Genomic DNA, 12,500 nt, shown 5'->3' on the forward strand with positions numbered 1-12,500 from the left:
TAAACTCTCAATTACACACAGATTACACACTGATTCAACGTGTGTGTGTGTGTGTGTTGCAGGCGATCATCGACCAGGAGTGTGTGATGCACAGGAAAAGCTACAACACACAGAAGGAGAGTCGTGAGTTTCCTCTGAGCGACTACAGCGAAGAAGAGGAGACGGAGGAGTGACACACACACACACACACACACACACACACACACACACACACACACACACACACACACACACACACACACACACACACACACACACACACACACCTGATTTCCATGTCGTGAAGTTGTCTCCAAACCTCCATCATCAGACTTCCTGTCGTCAAACACTCAGAACAGACTGACTCCAAAGGGTTAAACAGCTGGTGAAAGTTGTCTGAACGCAGCACGGCGTATTCGGTGGTTCGGTCTCTCATTGCATTGTTGACATGTAAACATTTAACACGTAAACATGTAAACACGTAAACACGTAAACATGTAGACACACTGCTCTTCTTGGACCCTTATTAGTTAAAAATGCCGTACGATACATTTCATTCACAATATTCAGCCGTTCCTGTTGTGATGGCTTTTTTACACACTGTATAATAATAATAATAATAATAATGATGATAATAATAATAATAATAATATATTATATTTATAAAGCACTTTAAAAGGAAGTCAAAGACACTGTACAAAATCTCAAATACACAGCAAACAAATCAGCGACATACTAAAATTATTATATATATATATGTATATATATATATATAAATATATATATATATATATTTTAAAGTACAAAGTGCACTGATGAATCACACGTTAGTAAATATCTGTCGTGCTCCCTGTAACAACACCAAAACACACAGTACACGTGTGGGTATAACGAGGCCCTTTCAACATTTATCCAAAATTTTATCCAATTTCAAAGCCAAAAGCCAAAATACACATTTATGATCAACATTTACTGCCTCACACCTTCTCCAGCGTCCTTCACCTTTTCAATTTATCAATTTAATCAGCAATCATTAAAAAAAAACACTGATACAGATAATTGGCAAAATGCCAAATATTTGCCCAAGTAGAGTGTACGCGCTGATGTCACGCACTGATGTCACTTCCCCCCGGAGCACGCCGCCCTCAGACGGACTGAGCGGCAAGACATCCGTCAACCTGTTAGACTTTATCATCATAATAATAATGATAATAAACTTTATTTGTGTCGCAGCTTCACACAACAAATTTAGCCCAACGTGCTTTAAAAGACAGACAAAAAGACAAGAAGACAAGAAGACAAGAGGACAAGAGGACAAGAGGACAAAAAGACAAGAAGACAAGAAGACAAGAAGACAAGAGGACAAGAGGACAAGAAGACAAAAAGACAAGAAGACAAGAAGACAAGAAGACAAGAAGACAAAAAGACAAGAAGACAAGAAGACAAGAAGACAAAAAGACAAGAGGACAAAAAGACAAAAAGACAAGAAGACAAGAAGACAAGAGGACAAGAAGACAAGAAGACAAGAAGACAAAAAGACAAAAAGACAAGAAGACAAAAAGACAAAAAGACAAAAAGACAAGAAGACAAGAAGACAAAAAGACAAGAAGACAAGAGGACAAAAAGACAAAAAGACAAAAAGACAAGAAGACAAGAGGACAAAAAGACAAAAAGACAAGAAGACAAAATAAAACCTGCATGTAAAAATCACATCAGAATAGAAAAACCGTCCTGATAATACGAATAAGATTAAATACGGATAAACATGAGATGGGAAATAAAATACATAAAATATAATGTGAGCTCTAAGTTTATCAGTGGAAACAGCAAAACTGGGAGAGAAAACAAACGATTATCTGCTCAGATTAACCCTTTGAACTCTGAGCAAACTAGCTTGGTTTCTGGTTTTCCTTTTTTACGCCCAAATATTTTCCCGCAGGGTTACGAGCAGCTGGACTCCACTATGATCCTCACGACTTACCGTAGAGCCAGCGGTCCACGGACACTGACGTGGCCAGAAATGCTTTCTCCTGACATTTATATTTACCTGATGTTGACGCCGGGAAAATACACGATGCAAAACCTGAAGGTGTACAAAGCCGAGACGCATTTTCGAATGATTTAATCAGCCGTGAGGTTTAAAAACAAACTGATAATCAGAAAAATGATAAAATCACATCAGATAATCAGCTGATAATCTCCGTAAATTGACTCGTGTAAATATATGTGTAATTTACTTCTACTTTTGATACTTAAGATTTTTGTGTTTTTACGGCGTTCAAGCGAACTCGTCTTTCTGCCGCTCGGTGGGCGTGACCGCGTGCTGTGACATCATGCGACGCCTTCTATAATCAGCCAGGCCGATAATCTGTCCACCCCTAGTTACTGTTGCTACGGCTGCTGTTCTCGCCCCAAATTTACCCAAATTTCCGGCTCCGCTCGCACCACCGTCAGGCCCCACCCAGAGAGCTTCTGACGCTCTGAGCCGATTCATGTTTCACCGTCAGAGTCGATGGATTTGATTATTATTATTACGTTATTATTGTTTATGATGTCTTTAAGTGTCAAACGTCTTAAATTCATTTTCTTATTTGAACAAAAGTAAACATGCAGCTGTGCGATGAGTCCGTTCAGGCAGCTCGTTTTTGGGTTTTAAACCACCAACGGAAAAACTGAAATACAGTGGGTTCAGTGTTTTCGATTCGAATCATTGTTGTCAGAATCAAAAAACAGAAAAAACATTTATATATTTTACATTTATTTTGATATATCTTCTCCTACTTCGATTCAAAACAGGAAATTGAAAACCTGAATTTGAAAAATTGTTTTGTTTTTTTTTTTAAAGTTCTGACGACAAAAACAGAAAAATGGGTCGGTTTTTACTTTTTTTAGTTTGACGTTTAAAACGTAAAAAAACAATAAACAGAGTTTCAGCGTTTCCGTTTGTGGATTAAAACCAAAAAAACGAAGTGCCTGAACGCACGCGGAGCCCGCAGTCGTCGTGTCAGAGCGCAAGCAGTTCAGATCTGGAGGTTGTTTAATGTGAAAAATACAAAAAATCATATGTTTTTCTCCACTTTTTGATAAATGCCTTATTTATTTTAAGGGGTTTTAGCTTTACTTAGTTGATGGATTACTAAGGAGGTTTCCATGGTGATGTGAGATCGTCTGAAAAAACACTGAATCTTTTTTTTGTGTTGAGATGTGAAACTGTTGCTAAGTCTGACCTCTGACCTCTGACCTGTCACCATTAAAACCTGCTGTTACCATGACAACAGCTGTTCCACTCTGTGTGTGTGTGTGTTTGTGTGTGCATCTGTATGTGTTTCTGTGTGCATGAGTGTGTGTGTTTGTGTGTATTTGTTTCTGTGTGTGTGTGTATGTTCACGTGTGCGTGAGTGTGTGTGTTTTTGTATGTGTGTGTGTGTGTGTGTTTGTGCTCACAAGGACTCGATGTTCACGTTAAAATGTCAGAACAGAACAACAGAAGCATCCAAGTGTAAATCAGCTTGTGTGTGTTTCCATGTGTGTGTGTGTGTGTTTTTGTGTGTGCGTCTGTGTGTTTGTGTGTGTTTCTGTGTGTGTGTTTCTCTCTCTCTGTGTGTGTGTGTGCATCTGTGTGTGTTTGTGTGTGTGTTTCTCTCTCTGTGTGTGCGTCTGTGTTTGTTTGTGTGTGTGTTACTGTGTGTGTGTTTCTCTCTCTCTAAGTGTGTGTGTGCGTCTGTGTGTGTTTGTGTGTGTGTTTCTCTGTGTGTGTGTGTGTGTGCGTCTGTGTGTGTTTGTGTGTGTGTTTCTGTGTGTGTGTGTGTGTGTGTGTGTGTGTGTGTTTCTGTGTGTGTGTTTCTCTGTGTGTGTGTGTGTTCACATACTTCTTATCTGCTCTTTAATTTCCTGGCGGCTCGTTTGTTCGTCAGAGAAAATGACGACAGGATGGACAGAAGCTCCGTCAGGTGGAAAAGTAAACAGGAAGTGGATGAAAAGCTCTCAGAGACACAACACACACACACACACACACACACACACACACACACACACACACACACACACACACACACACAGGAGCAACTGGGATACAAACTCTGTAACATCAGACAGGACGAGTCTGCCGTCAGTGATTTGGCTCCAGTTTTTTGAGATCCACAGAGCGTCTCCACAGAGCGTCTCCACAGAGCGTCTCCACAGAGCGTCTCCACAGAGCGTCTCCACAGAGCGTCTCCACAGAGCGTCTCCACAGAGCGTCTCCACAGAGTCTCTGTGACATCCCATCCTTACAGAACCAGTCAGTGGCGGCGCCATGGGATTTTAGACAGCATGCCGGCATCACAGAAACTAAGGAGGTTTAACACAACAGCGTGGGCCTTCAGTGTGACATGTGACATACATGTCAGCAGCTGTTTGTAAACAAAAACAATGACGTCACATGTCAATAACAGTCATTGATTGTCCCTGTTATGTTTGTAAACAATAACAATGACGTCACATGTCAGTAACATTGTCCGTTATCTGGCGGCTGATTTTTGTTGTATTGTTTTTTTGGGGGGTCTACAGGTGTAAAGTAGCAGTCGTGTTAACTCCAGCGTATTTACTGTTGTATTTTATTTATTTGTATTTTATTTTGATGTTTATCAATATGCTGTGTCCCTGTTAAATAAATAAATAAATCCTGCAGAGGGGGAGGAGCTCCTGGACAAAGCGGTTAAGTGAAAAACTTTTTGACACGTTTAAGGAAAACATTTTGTTTTTTTTCTTTCAAAATTTTTGTTGATTTTTGTTTCTTTAAACAAAAATTAAAATTGGTGCTTGTTTGTCAAAAAAAATTGGCAATTTTTTTTCTGTAGAGATTTTATGGCAAATTTAATTTTAAGAGTTAGAATAAACATAAAATAAGAGCTATAGATATATTTACTTTACTTTTACAAGGTTACCAGGTTTTCAAAACATTTTAAGTCAGATGGGCTTGACAGACTTTAATGAAATTAAAACTGATTGAAAATTAAAAGCTATTATAACCCCTGTGTGTGTGTGTGTGTGTGTGTGTGTGTGTGTGTGTGTGTGTGTGTTTGTTTAATATGACTGTGTGTGGTTAACATCCTCTGACAGCAGCTTCAAAACGTTTCCTCCGGCTTTGAAATCTGAATAAACGCAGCTAATCTTTGTGTGTGTGTGTGTGTGTGTGATCAAAGGTGTGTGTTCCCGCTCTGATGTGGTGTGTGTGTGTGTGTGTGTAAACAGGTAAAAGGAGCTTTTCAGCTGCTGATTGATGGTAAACAGGAGAAATAAATCAGATTTAAATGCGTTTAAATCTGCTGTTAATGTCGCCACAAACACCACAAACCGCCTGCAGCGTGTCTGATGTTCGTCCGTCAGTCTGACTGTTTGATTTTTCTCTCTCTGATCCGTTCGACGCGTCTCAACAGGAACTCTGAGCTCTTCCTCAAACCTCTGAAGAAGTTACGTCATTGTGCTTTTTATTTTTTAAATGACAAAATGTCATTTTTAAGACACAAAAATAAATCAATGTTTTTAGTTTTCACTGAATCTTAGGTTTCCTAAAGTCTTCCAGCCAGCTGGTCCCTGAGCTGAGAGCAATAACGACACGCTGCATGTGCCGTAAATGTGCTTTTTGTTGATTTTTTCTTTTTTTAAATTAGTTTTTTAACCTCAACCCCATGGCGTTTTTGTTTGAATTCTTCATTTTGGGTATTCTTGCTGTCGAAAAGATTAACGTAATTTGTTCAATAAAGTAAAAAAAAAGAAAGAAGGAAAACAAAAGGAATGATCAGAAACATAAATGAATAAACATTTAAGGGGTATTTTTGATTTTCATGTTTTTTTGTTTAAATTAATCTACCTTGAACATATATACATTAAAAAAGGGGGGCGGAACCCTTCGCGTACCTAGCCGGAGGTATTTATGTGAACACATTGTTCGGCCCTGTAACACTTCCGGAAGCTTCGAGCTGTTTGCCGCGAAACTGATCGGAGAGAAAAACGCGTTGAATGAAAGTTAATAATTATCATTTTGTTTGTTGTGTTTGTTGTCGTCGCTGAAGAAGAGACGCAGCTGCTGGATGTTCGACTGAAACTTCAGACTTCAGGTCAGTTTCAACGTTTCGGTGAAAAGTTTGGACATTTGAAGCTAACAGCTAACGGCTAACGGTCCGTCACAGTTAAAGAGCCGGGCCAGAGTTTGTGTGTTCCTGTTTACAGCCTGTAAACTGAGGCGTGTTTGTTTGTTTGTTTGTTTGTTTGTTTGTTTGTTTGTTCAAGCTTTGATGTTTGTTCAGATGTTTGTCTTCGAGTTTCTGAAGGCTAGCGTTAGCCGTTAGCTTCACTCTGCTTAGCTTAGGAGCTAACTGTAGTACTGGTAGTATTTTATTCCGCCGCGGTTTAATTAACACTTCAGTATATTCAGTATAACAGTATATGCAGTATAAAGTACAGCAGCGTGTGTGTGTGTGTGTGTGTGTGTGTGTGTGTGTGAGAGAGAGAGAGAGAGAGAGACTGAACAGACAGAAACAAAAGGCTTAAACTAGGCTCAAACGTGTTCACACTTGTAACCTTCAGATATTTCTGCACAAACCTTTAAAAAACACAAAAAACTATTTGCATTATTCCGTAATTTGACCCTAATAATACAAACACACCTCCTTTTAGTACCTGTGTGGGTTTTTGTACAGTAACCATAGAAACAGCTCTCAGATCATATTTGCTCTCCTGAAATGAACTTTGGTCCAGAATCTGGGAGAGACGCTGGTTTTTCTTATAAAACAAAACTTCAGAACACGAGAATTTAGGAAAGGCGAGTAAAGTGAGCGCAGGTCCGTTTATTCAGGATTCACAGCGACGACTGAGTTTATAGTTGTTTTAAAGGTCGGCCACCAAATTATACACCACACCAGTGAGACCAGTGAAACCAGTGAATCCACTGAAACCAGGCACATCCGCTGCAGAAATAAACAACTCTCACTAAACTATTTTAACCCTTTATAGCCTCTTTAATATCACACACACACACACTCGTATCGTTCTGCGCACAAAATGTGCTTTTCGAAATCCGGCTATAAAGAATATTATACATTAATATTTTTTCTACTTTCATTGACTTTTAACCAACATCACTCCTAATCATAAATATAAAATATTCATTAATTTTCAGATTATTTTAATTTATATTTTCAGATTTTTTTCTTGATATTTTAAATTTAACTTTAAACACCAGGTTTTTGTCGTGATGCCACTATGTTTTTAGATGAAAAAAAGAATTATCACAGCCTGCCATATGTCCGTGATTAGCAGCAACATTGATTCTTATAGATTATTTTTATTTTTGTTTGTGTGTTTTTGTGCCGTGTCAAATACTCACACTCACACCGCTCTGCACACAAAATCAGGCTGTACAGATATTATACATTAATATTATTTTCTACTTCCATTGAGTTTATTTTTATACTAACAGCAGTCTTAATCCTAAAAATCAAATATTCATAAATTTTTGCATTTTTTAACCCTTTAGATGCCAGGTTTGTGTGACAGTGACGCTGTTTTTAGATGAATTTTTTTGGGGTATTTTGGCTGCACATTTTTGCAATTAGAGAATGTAAGAATCACTTTCAGCTCACAATGATGCATGAAAATTAAAATGTTAAAAAGTCTGTGAAGATGATATGATTTATGGTTTTTAAATGTTAATATTTTTCTGTTTTTCTTCTCTCCTCCTCCTCCTCCTCCTCCTCCTCCTCCTCCTCCTCCTCCTTCAGTATGGAGCTCTCCTCTTTACTTCATGACCTTCATCTCTCCTCCTCCTCCTCCTCCTCAGAGAAGCCCCTCCCCCCTCCTGCTCTTCCTCCAATCACAGAGCTCCTCTCGCGGCTGCAGGAGAAGCTGATTTGTTCGTCGTCCAACTCTGAAACGAGCTCTCTGATTGGTCGTGTGGAGCGGCTCTTTCAAACAGCAGATACTGATTGGTTGTTCTCAGCCAATCACGATGGAGAATGGGCATATCTTCATGTGGCGTACGGCTCTCTGGTGAGCGCTCTGATTGGCTGTGCGGCTCTGCCGCTCTGTGAAGTAGACAGCGGCTCTCTGCCGGCAGCAGCCTATCAGAGCGTCCCGAGCCGAGCCGCAGCAGTAAGCTCCGCCCTCATTGCCCTGCTGGGAACTCTGGGAAACGTAGGCGGTCAGACTGGTGTGTTGCTGGCTGTGGCTCCACCCATTTGTGTGTTCGCCGTCACTCATTTTCAGGTGAGTTGACTAATGAAACGGTACGGGCGATGTCACGCTTTGACTGAGGCAACTTTTAAAACAACGTGTGACATGACGACAAACCGGGTTCAGCCGGTTTTACGGCGTCACTGCAGTTATTCAAGCGTGTAATATTCCTAATTCATTCGCACCATCTTTTAATGTATATCTGTCATATGATGCCCACACTGTATTTATTTTTTGTTCTCATTTCTACTTATGTCCATAATGTGTTGCACACTGTATTATAATGCACACATTTTTAATATTTCTAACTACGTACTAGTTTGTACATTGCAGTGTGGAGTAATACACACATTCTTATTTTTTTACACACTCAGCATACTAAACTTATTAGATAGATAGATAGATAGATATACTTTATTGATCTCAAAACTGAGAAATTGGGGAAAGATTAAAGATTAAGTTAAACATTTTAATATAATCTCAGTACAAGATGCAACATCAAAATTGGAAGTGTGCTGTACATTTTCAGATAGATAGCATTATTGACTATTGACTACATACTTATTTTAAAACTGTTTTTTTTTTTATCATTTTAAATAATTGTTTTATCTTTGTACCTCTTGTCTGTACTTTTGCTATTTTTAATGGCAATTTTTCTATTTTAAAATAATTCAGAAATTTATTGTACTGTATTGTGCTGTACAAATAAAGCTGCCTTGTCGATTGTACATTTTAATATTGTACATACAGATGTGAGGTTGAAGCTTAATGCAAGTATTTTTATTTGATATATATTTTGACTTATTACTTAAATACTTCTTAGTGATACTTTCTATAATTCTCTCTGTTTTACTTCAGTGCGACTGAAAAAAATCACATTTTCCTCCTGGGGATCAATAAATTACTTCCAATTTTCGATTTTAGGACCAGGCGTGGAGCAGCTGCTCGTCCAGAGCGGCGGCTCAGAGGCTGCAGGAGGCACTGCAGAGGGCGGGGGGCTGGAGAGACTCCGCCCACCTGTTGATGGGGGACAGGAGTCAGGACGAAGGGGAGGACGAGGGGGGGAGGAGCAGAGGGATTCTGGGAGGAGTCCTGGACGTCCTGCAGCCTCAGCTGACAAAGTGAGTCTGAGATCAGATCGATTCTGTGTGTCCTCCTGCAGGAGATGCCGTCCTTACTTCCTGTTACTTCCTGTGTGTTTACAACTGATCAGCTGATTGTTGTTGTTGTTTTGCTGTTAGATTTTGTGTTTGTTTTTCTGTTTGTCTGACACCAGTTTCGGTTTTAAACGGTCGCAGTGACGCTTCTGCAGCGTAACTCTTGTTTTTAAGGTTACATTTAGATTAAAGTATGAAAACGTTTCAATGAGTCCTCACAAGTGTGTGTGTGTGTGTGTGTGTGTGTGTGTGTGTGTGTGTGTGTGTGTGTGTGTGTGTTGCAGGGACTCGTGGGAGCGCTGTGAAGCAGTAAAGTTGGTGTTTGCGTGGACGCTCCTGCAGGTCAGTTTGTTCAGTGATGATGTCACTCAAGATTTAATAAAAAACAAACATACACAGTTCATTTTAAGGACAGCGGGAAGCTGGATGTCGTCATGGCAACAGAATAAAAAATGAATACAAAACATAATTTTGTTCTTTTTGGCAATCTCTTTTAATCTTTTTGGCAATGATTTGCTTATTTTATTTTTTTAAACTTGGTGATTTTTAAAGAAAACATGCCTTCCAAATCTCGCCCGCCAGTTGACAAGAAAATGACCTGAAACTTGCTGGGGTGAAAATAAGATTATTAGATACTCACAAAAAATAGGGAATAATGTCCAGAAAACATTTTTTTTCTTATTATATATTTCAAATTATGTTGCAGAAGAAAAAATCTATTTTATCTATTTTTTTAAAAAATTGTTTTCTCCTTATTTTTTCTTTTGCATATTTGTAGGTCATTGTCTTTTTAATTAATTTATTTTTAAAATAATTTCTTTAATGATTTTTGGTACTTTCTTTGGGAAATTGCTCAATGCCTTCTTCCCATGTTTTGGAGGGAAATTCATCCTGTTTGCTCTGACTTGAAAGGGTTAATCTAGAAGTTCTAGTGCTCACAGCGACTGCAGAAAACCTCCCGAAAAATTCAAGAGTGCTCTGAAAAAAAGCTCTTTTTTAGGCATCCGTATGCACTCTGACTTCGTGGAGATAGCTGAAAAAAGTTTCTGGTGCTCAGAAAAAGACACTCGGCCCTGAAAAACGAAACTTTTATCCAAATAGTTGAAGGTTTTTGTACTCAACTGCAGTTTTTTATTCATCTTTCTCCTTGTTTTTCATTGAAACCTGAACGGCTTCACTGGCATTTGTGAGATGTCACACACAGGTGTTATATTTCTCACTCTGTGTGTGTGTGTGCAGGTGACTCGGCCCTCTCTCTCCCCTCACCTGTCCCGCCTCCTCCCCCCCTCCCTCCTCCTCAACGACCACTACAGACCACAGAACTGCATTCTGGGAGTCCGCTGTTTGCACCACATTGTGCTCAACACGGTGAGAAAACACACACAAACACACACACAGAACCTGTTTCATTGATTTTTTTATGTTTCGTGTTGTCTGTCCGTCCGTCAGTCACGTTCATGTTAGGCCCGTTTCACACAGCGCGTCATGTCAGCCTCGCCGAGCAGCAGCGTGTTTCATGCGTGTGGTGTTCACACATGCAGCGTTTTTGTTACGTTGCTGCTGCGTCGCTGCTGCTGCTATGAGTGCTGTATTGTCATATTTACAAGCACAAATTCCTCTCATTTATGAAGTCGTGCAGCTCCCGCACAGCCGACAGCCCCGCCCTGTAAATATTTCAAAATAAAATGCATTGTATGAGCAACTGATGGGATTCTGTCCACAGAGACACAGTCAGAGGGCTTTTGTTTCTTTTGTCGCAGTCTCCATTGTTATGCTGATGATACTCAATTATATCTATCCAAGAAACCAGATGAAATTGATCAGTTATCTAGACTTCATAAAATGTGATCACTGGATGAGCCGTAATTTCCTGATGTTAAATTCAGACAAATCTGAAGTTATTGTTCTTGGCCCCAAACACCTCAGAAACTCCTTTTCTTATGATGAAATTTCAAGAGATGGCATTACCTTGACCTCTATACAACTGCAAGGAACCTCTTAGTTATATTTAGAGTGTGTGTGTGTATGTGTCTTTTTTTTTTAAAGATTTATCCTTTGCCTCCCATATAAAACAAACTTCAAGGACGGCTTTCTTTCACTTGCGTAACATCGCAAAAGACATATCCTATCCCAAACAGCTGCTGAAAAATTACTACACGTATTTGTCACCTCTAGGCTGGATTACTGTAATTCCCTTTTATTTGGTTGCCCCAACAAATCTCTTAGGTCTCTCCAACTGGTGCAGAACGCTGCTGCTCGTGTTTTAACGGGAACCAAGAAAAGGGATCATATTTCTCCTGTTTTAGCTTCTCTGCACTGGCTCCCTGTGAAATCCAGGATTGAATTTAAAATCCTCGTCCTTACTTACAAAGCTCTAAATAGTCAGGCTCCATCCTATCTGTCACAGCTCATAGTTCCTTACCAACCCTCAAGATCACTGCGCTTCCCAAATTCTCCTAAAGTAGGATGGGAACCAGAGCCTTCAGCCACCACGCTCCTCTTTAATGGAACCATCTTCCAGTTTCGGTCAGGGCGGCAGACACCATCTCCACTTTTAAGGGTAGACTTAAGACCTTCCTCTTTGATAAAGTTTATAATTAGACCAGCTCCTAGTTAGGCTGACATAGGTTTAATCGGCGGTTTCCTAGTTGTCTTGGATCCTGGCTGCAACCTCGGCTGCGCCTGATCGTAGTGATAGCTGTGCAGGTGTTGTGATCCCGTCTTTGGTTGTGCTCGTGCTGTGGCTGCACTGACACTGTACCTCCGGCTCGCCCTGATCGCGGTCTTGGTTTTGCTGTTGCTGTGGTCCTGTCCGAAGCTACACCTGTGTTGTGGGTCCTAGTTGCGCTGATGCTGTGATTCTGCTTGACGCGACCTTCTACCGCCATTATTTTGAATCTCGCCTCCACTATCAAATAAAACTGACTGGACTCCTTGCGACGCGTCGATGCATGCTGCAGAAATCGATGTATTAACATAACGTGTGTTGATTATGTTGACGCGTCGCCCTAGTGCCCTAGTGATGATGATGGTGATGATGGTGGTGATGGTGGTGATGGTGATGATGGTGGTGATGATGATGATGATGGTGGTGATGATGGTGATGGTGATGATGGTGATGATGGTTGTGATGGTGGTGATGATGGTGATGAT

General features: G+C 40.0%; 2 protein-coding genes across 6 annotated transcripts in view; both read left to right on the plus strand.

Annotated features, from left to right (window-relative positions):
• Window positions 1–1,672, plus strand: part of slc18a1 (solute carrier family 18 member A1) — an 18,016-nt gene extending 16,344 nt beyond the window's left edge. For all 4 annotated transcript variants that reach the window (XM_088076082.1, XM_088076085.1, XM_088076084.1 and 1 more), the window contains one exon: window positions 63–1,672. In XM_088076082.1, the coding sequence (XP_087932208.1) occupies window positions 63–173 (111 nt within the window). In that variant the 3' untranslated portion in view covers window positions 174–1,672. The remainder of the gene's footprint in view (window positions 1–62) is intronic.
• A 4,220-nt stretch (window positions 1,673–5,892) lies between these two features.
• The window catches only part of tti2 (TELO2 interacting protein 2), a 14,342-nt gene continuing 7,734 nt past the window's right edge, over window positions 5,893–12,500 (plus strand). For both annotated transcript variants that reach the window (XM_088076101.1, XM_088076100.1), the window contains exons 1-5: window positions 5,893–6,077; window positions 7,740–8,223; window positions 9,115–9,311; window positions 9,632–9,689; window positions 10,587–10,715. In XM_088076101.1, coding sequence (XP_087932227.1) covers window positions 7,741–8,223; window positions 9,115–9,311; window positions 9,632–9,689; window positions 10,587–10,715 — 867 coding nt within the window. In that variant the 5' untranslated portion in view covers window positions 5,893–6,077; window position 7,740. The remainder of the gene's footprint in view (window positions 6,078–7,739; window positions 8,224–9,114; window positions 9,312–9,631; window positions 9,690–10,586; window positions 10,716–12,500) is intronic.

Source organism: Plectropomus leopardus, chromosome 4 (assembly GCF_026936395.1).
Source record: "Plectropomus leopardus strain MGB_pleo_1.0 chromosome 4, ASM2693639v1, whole genome shotgun sequence".
Lineage (NCBI taxonomy): Eukaryota > Metazoa > Chordata > Actinopteri > Perciformes > Serranidae > Plectropomus > Plectropomus leopardus.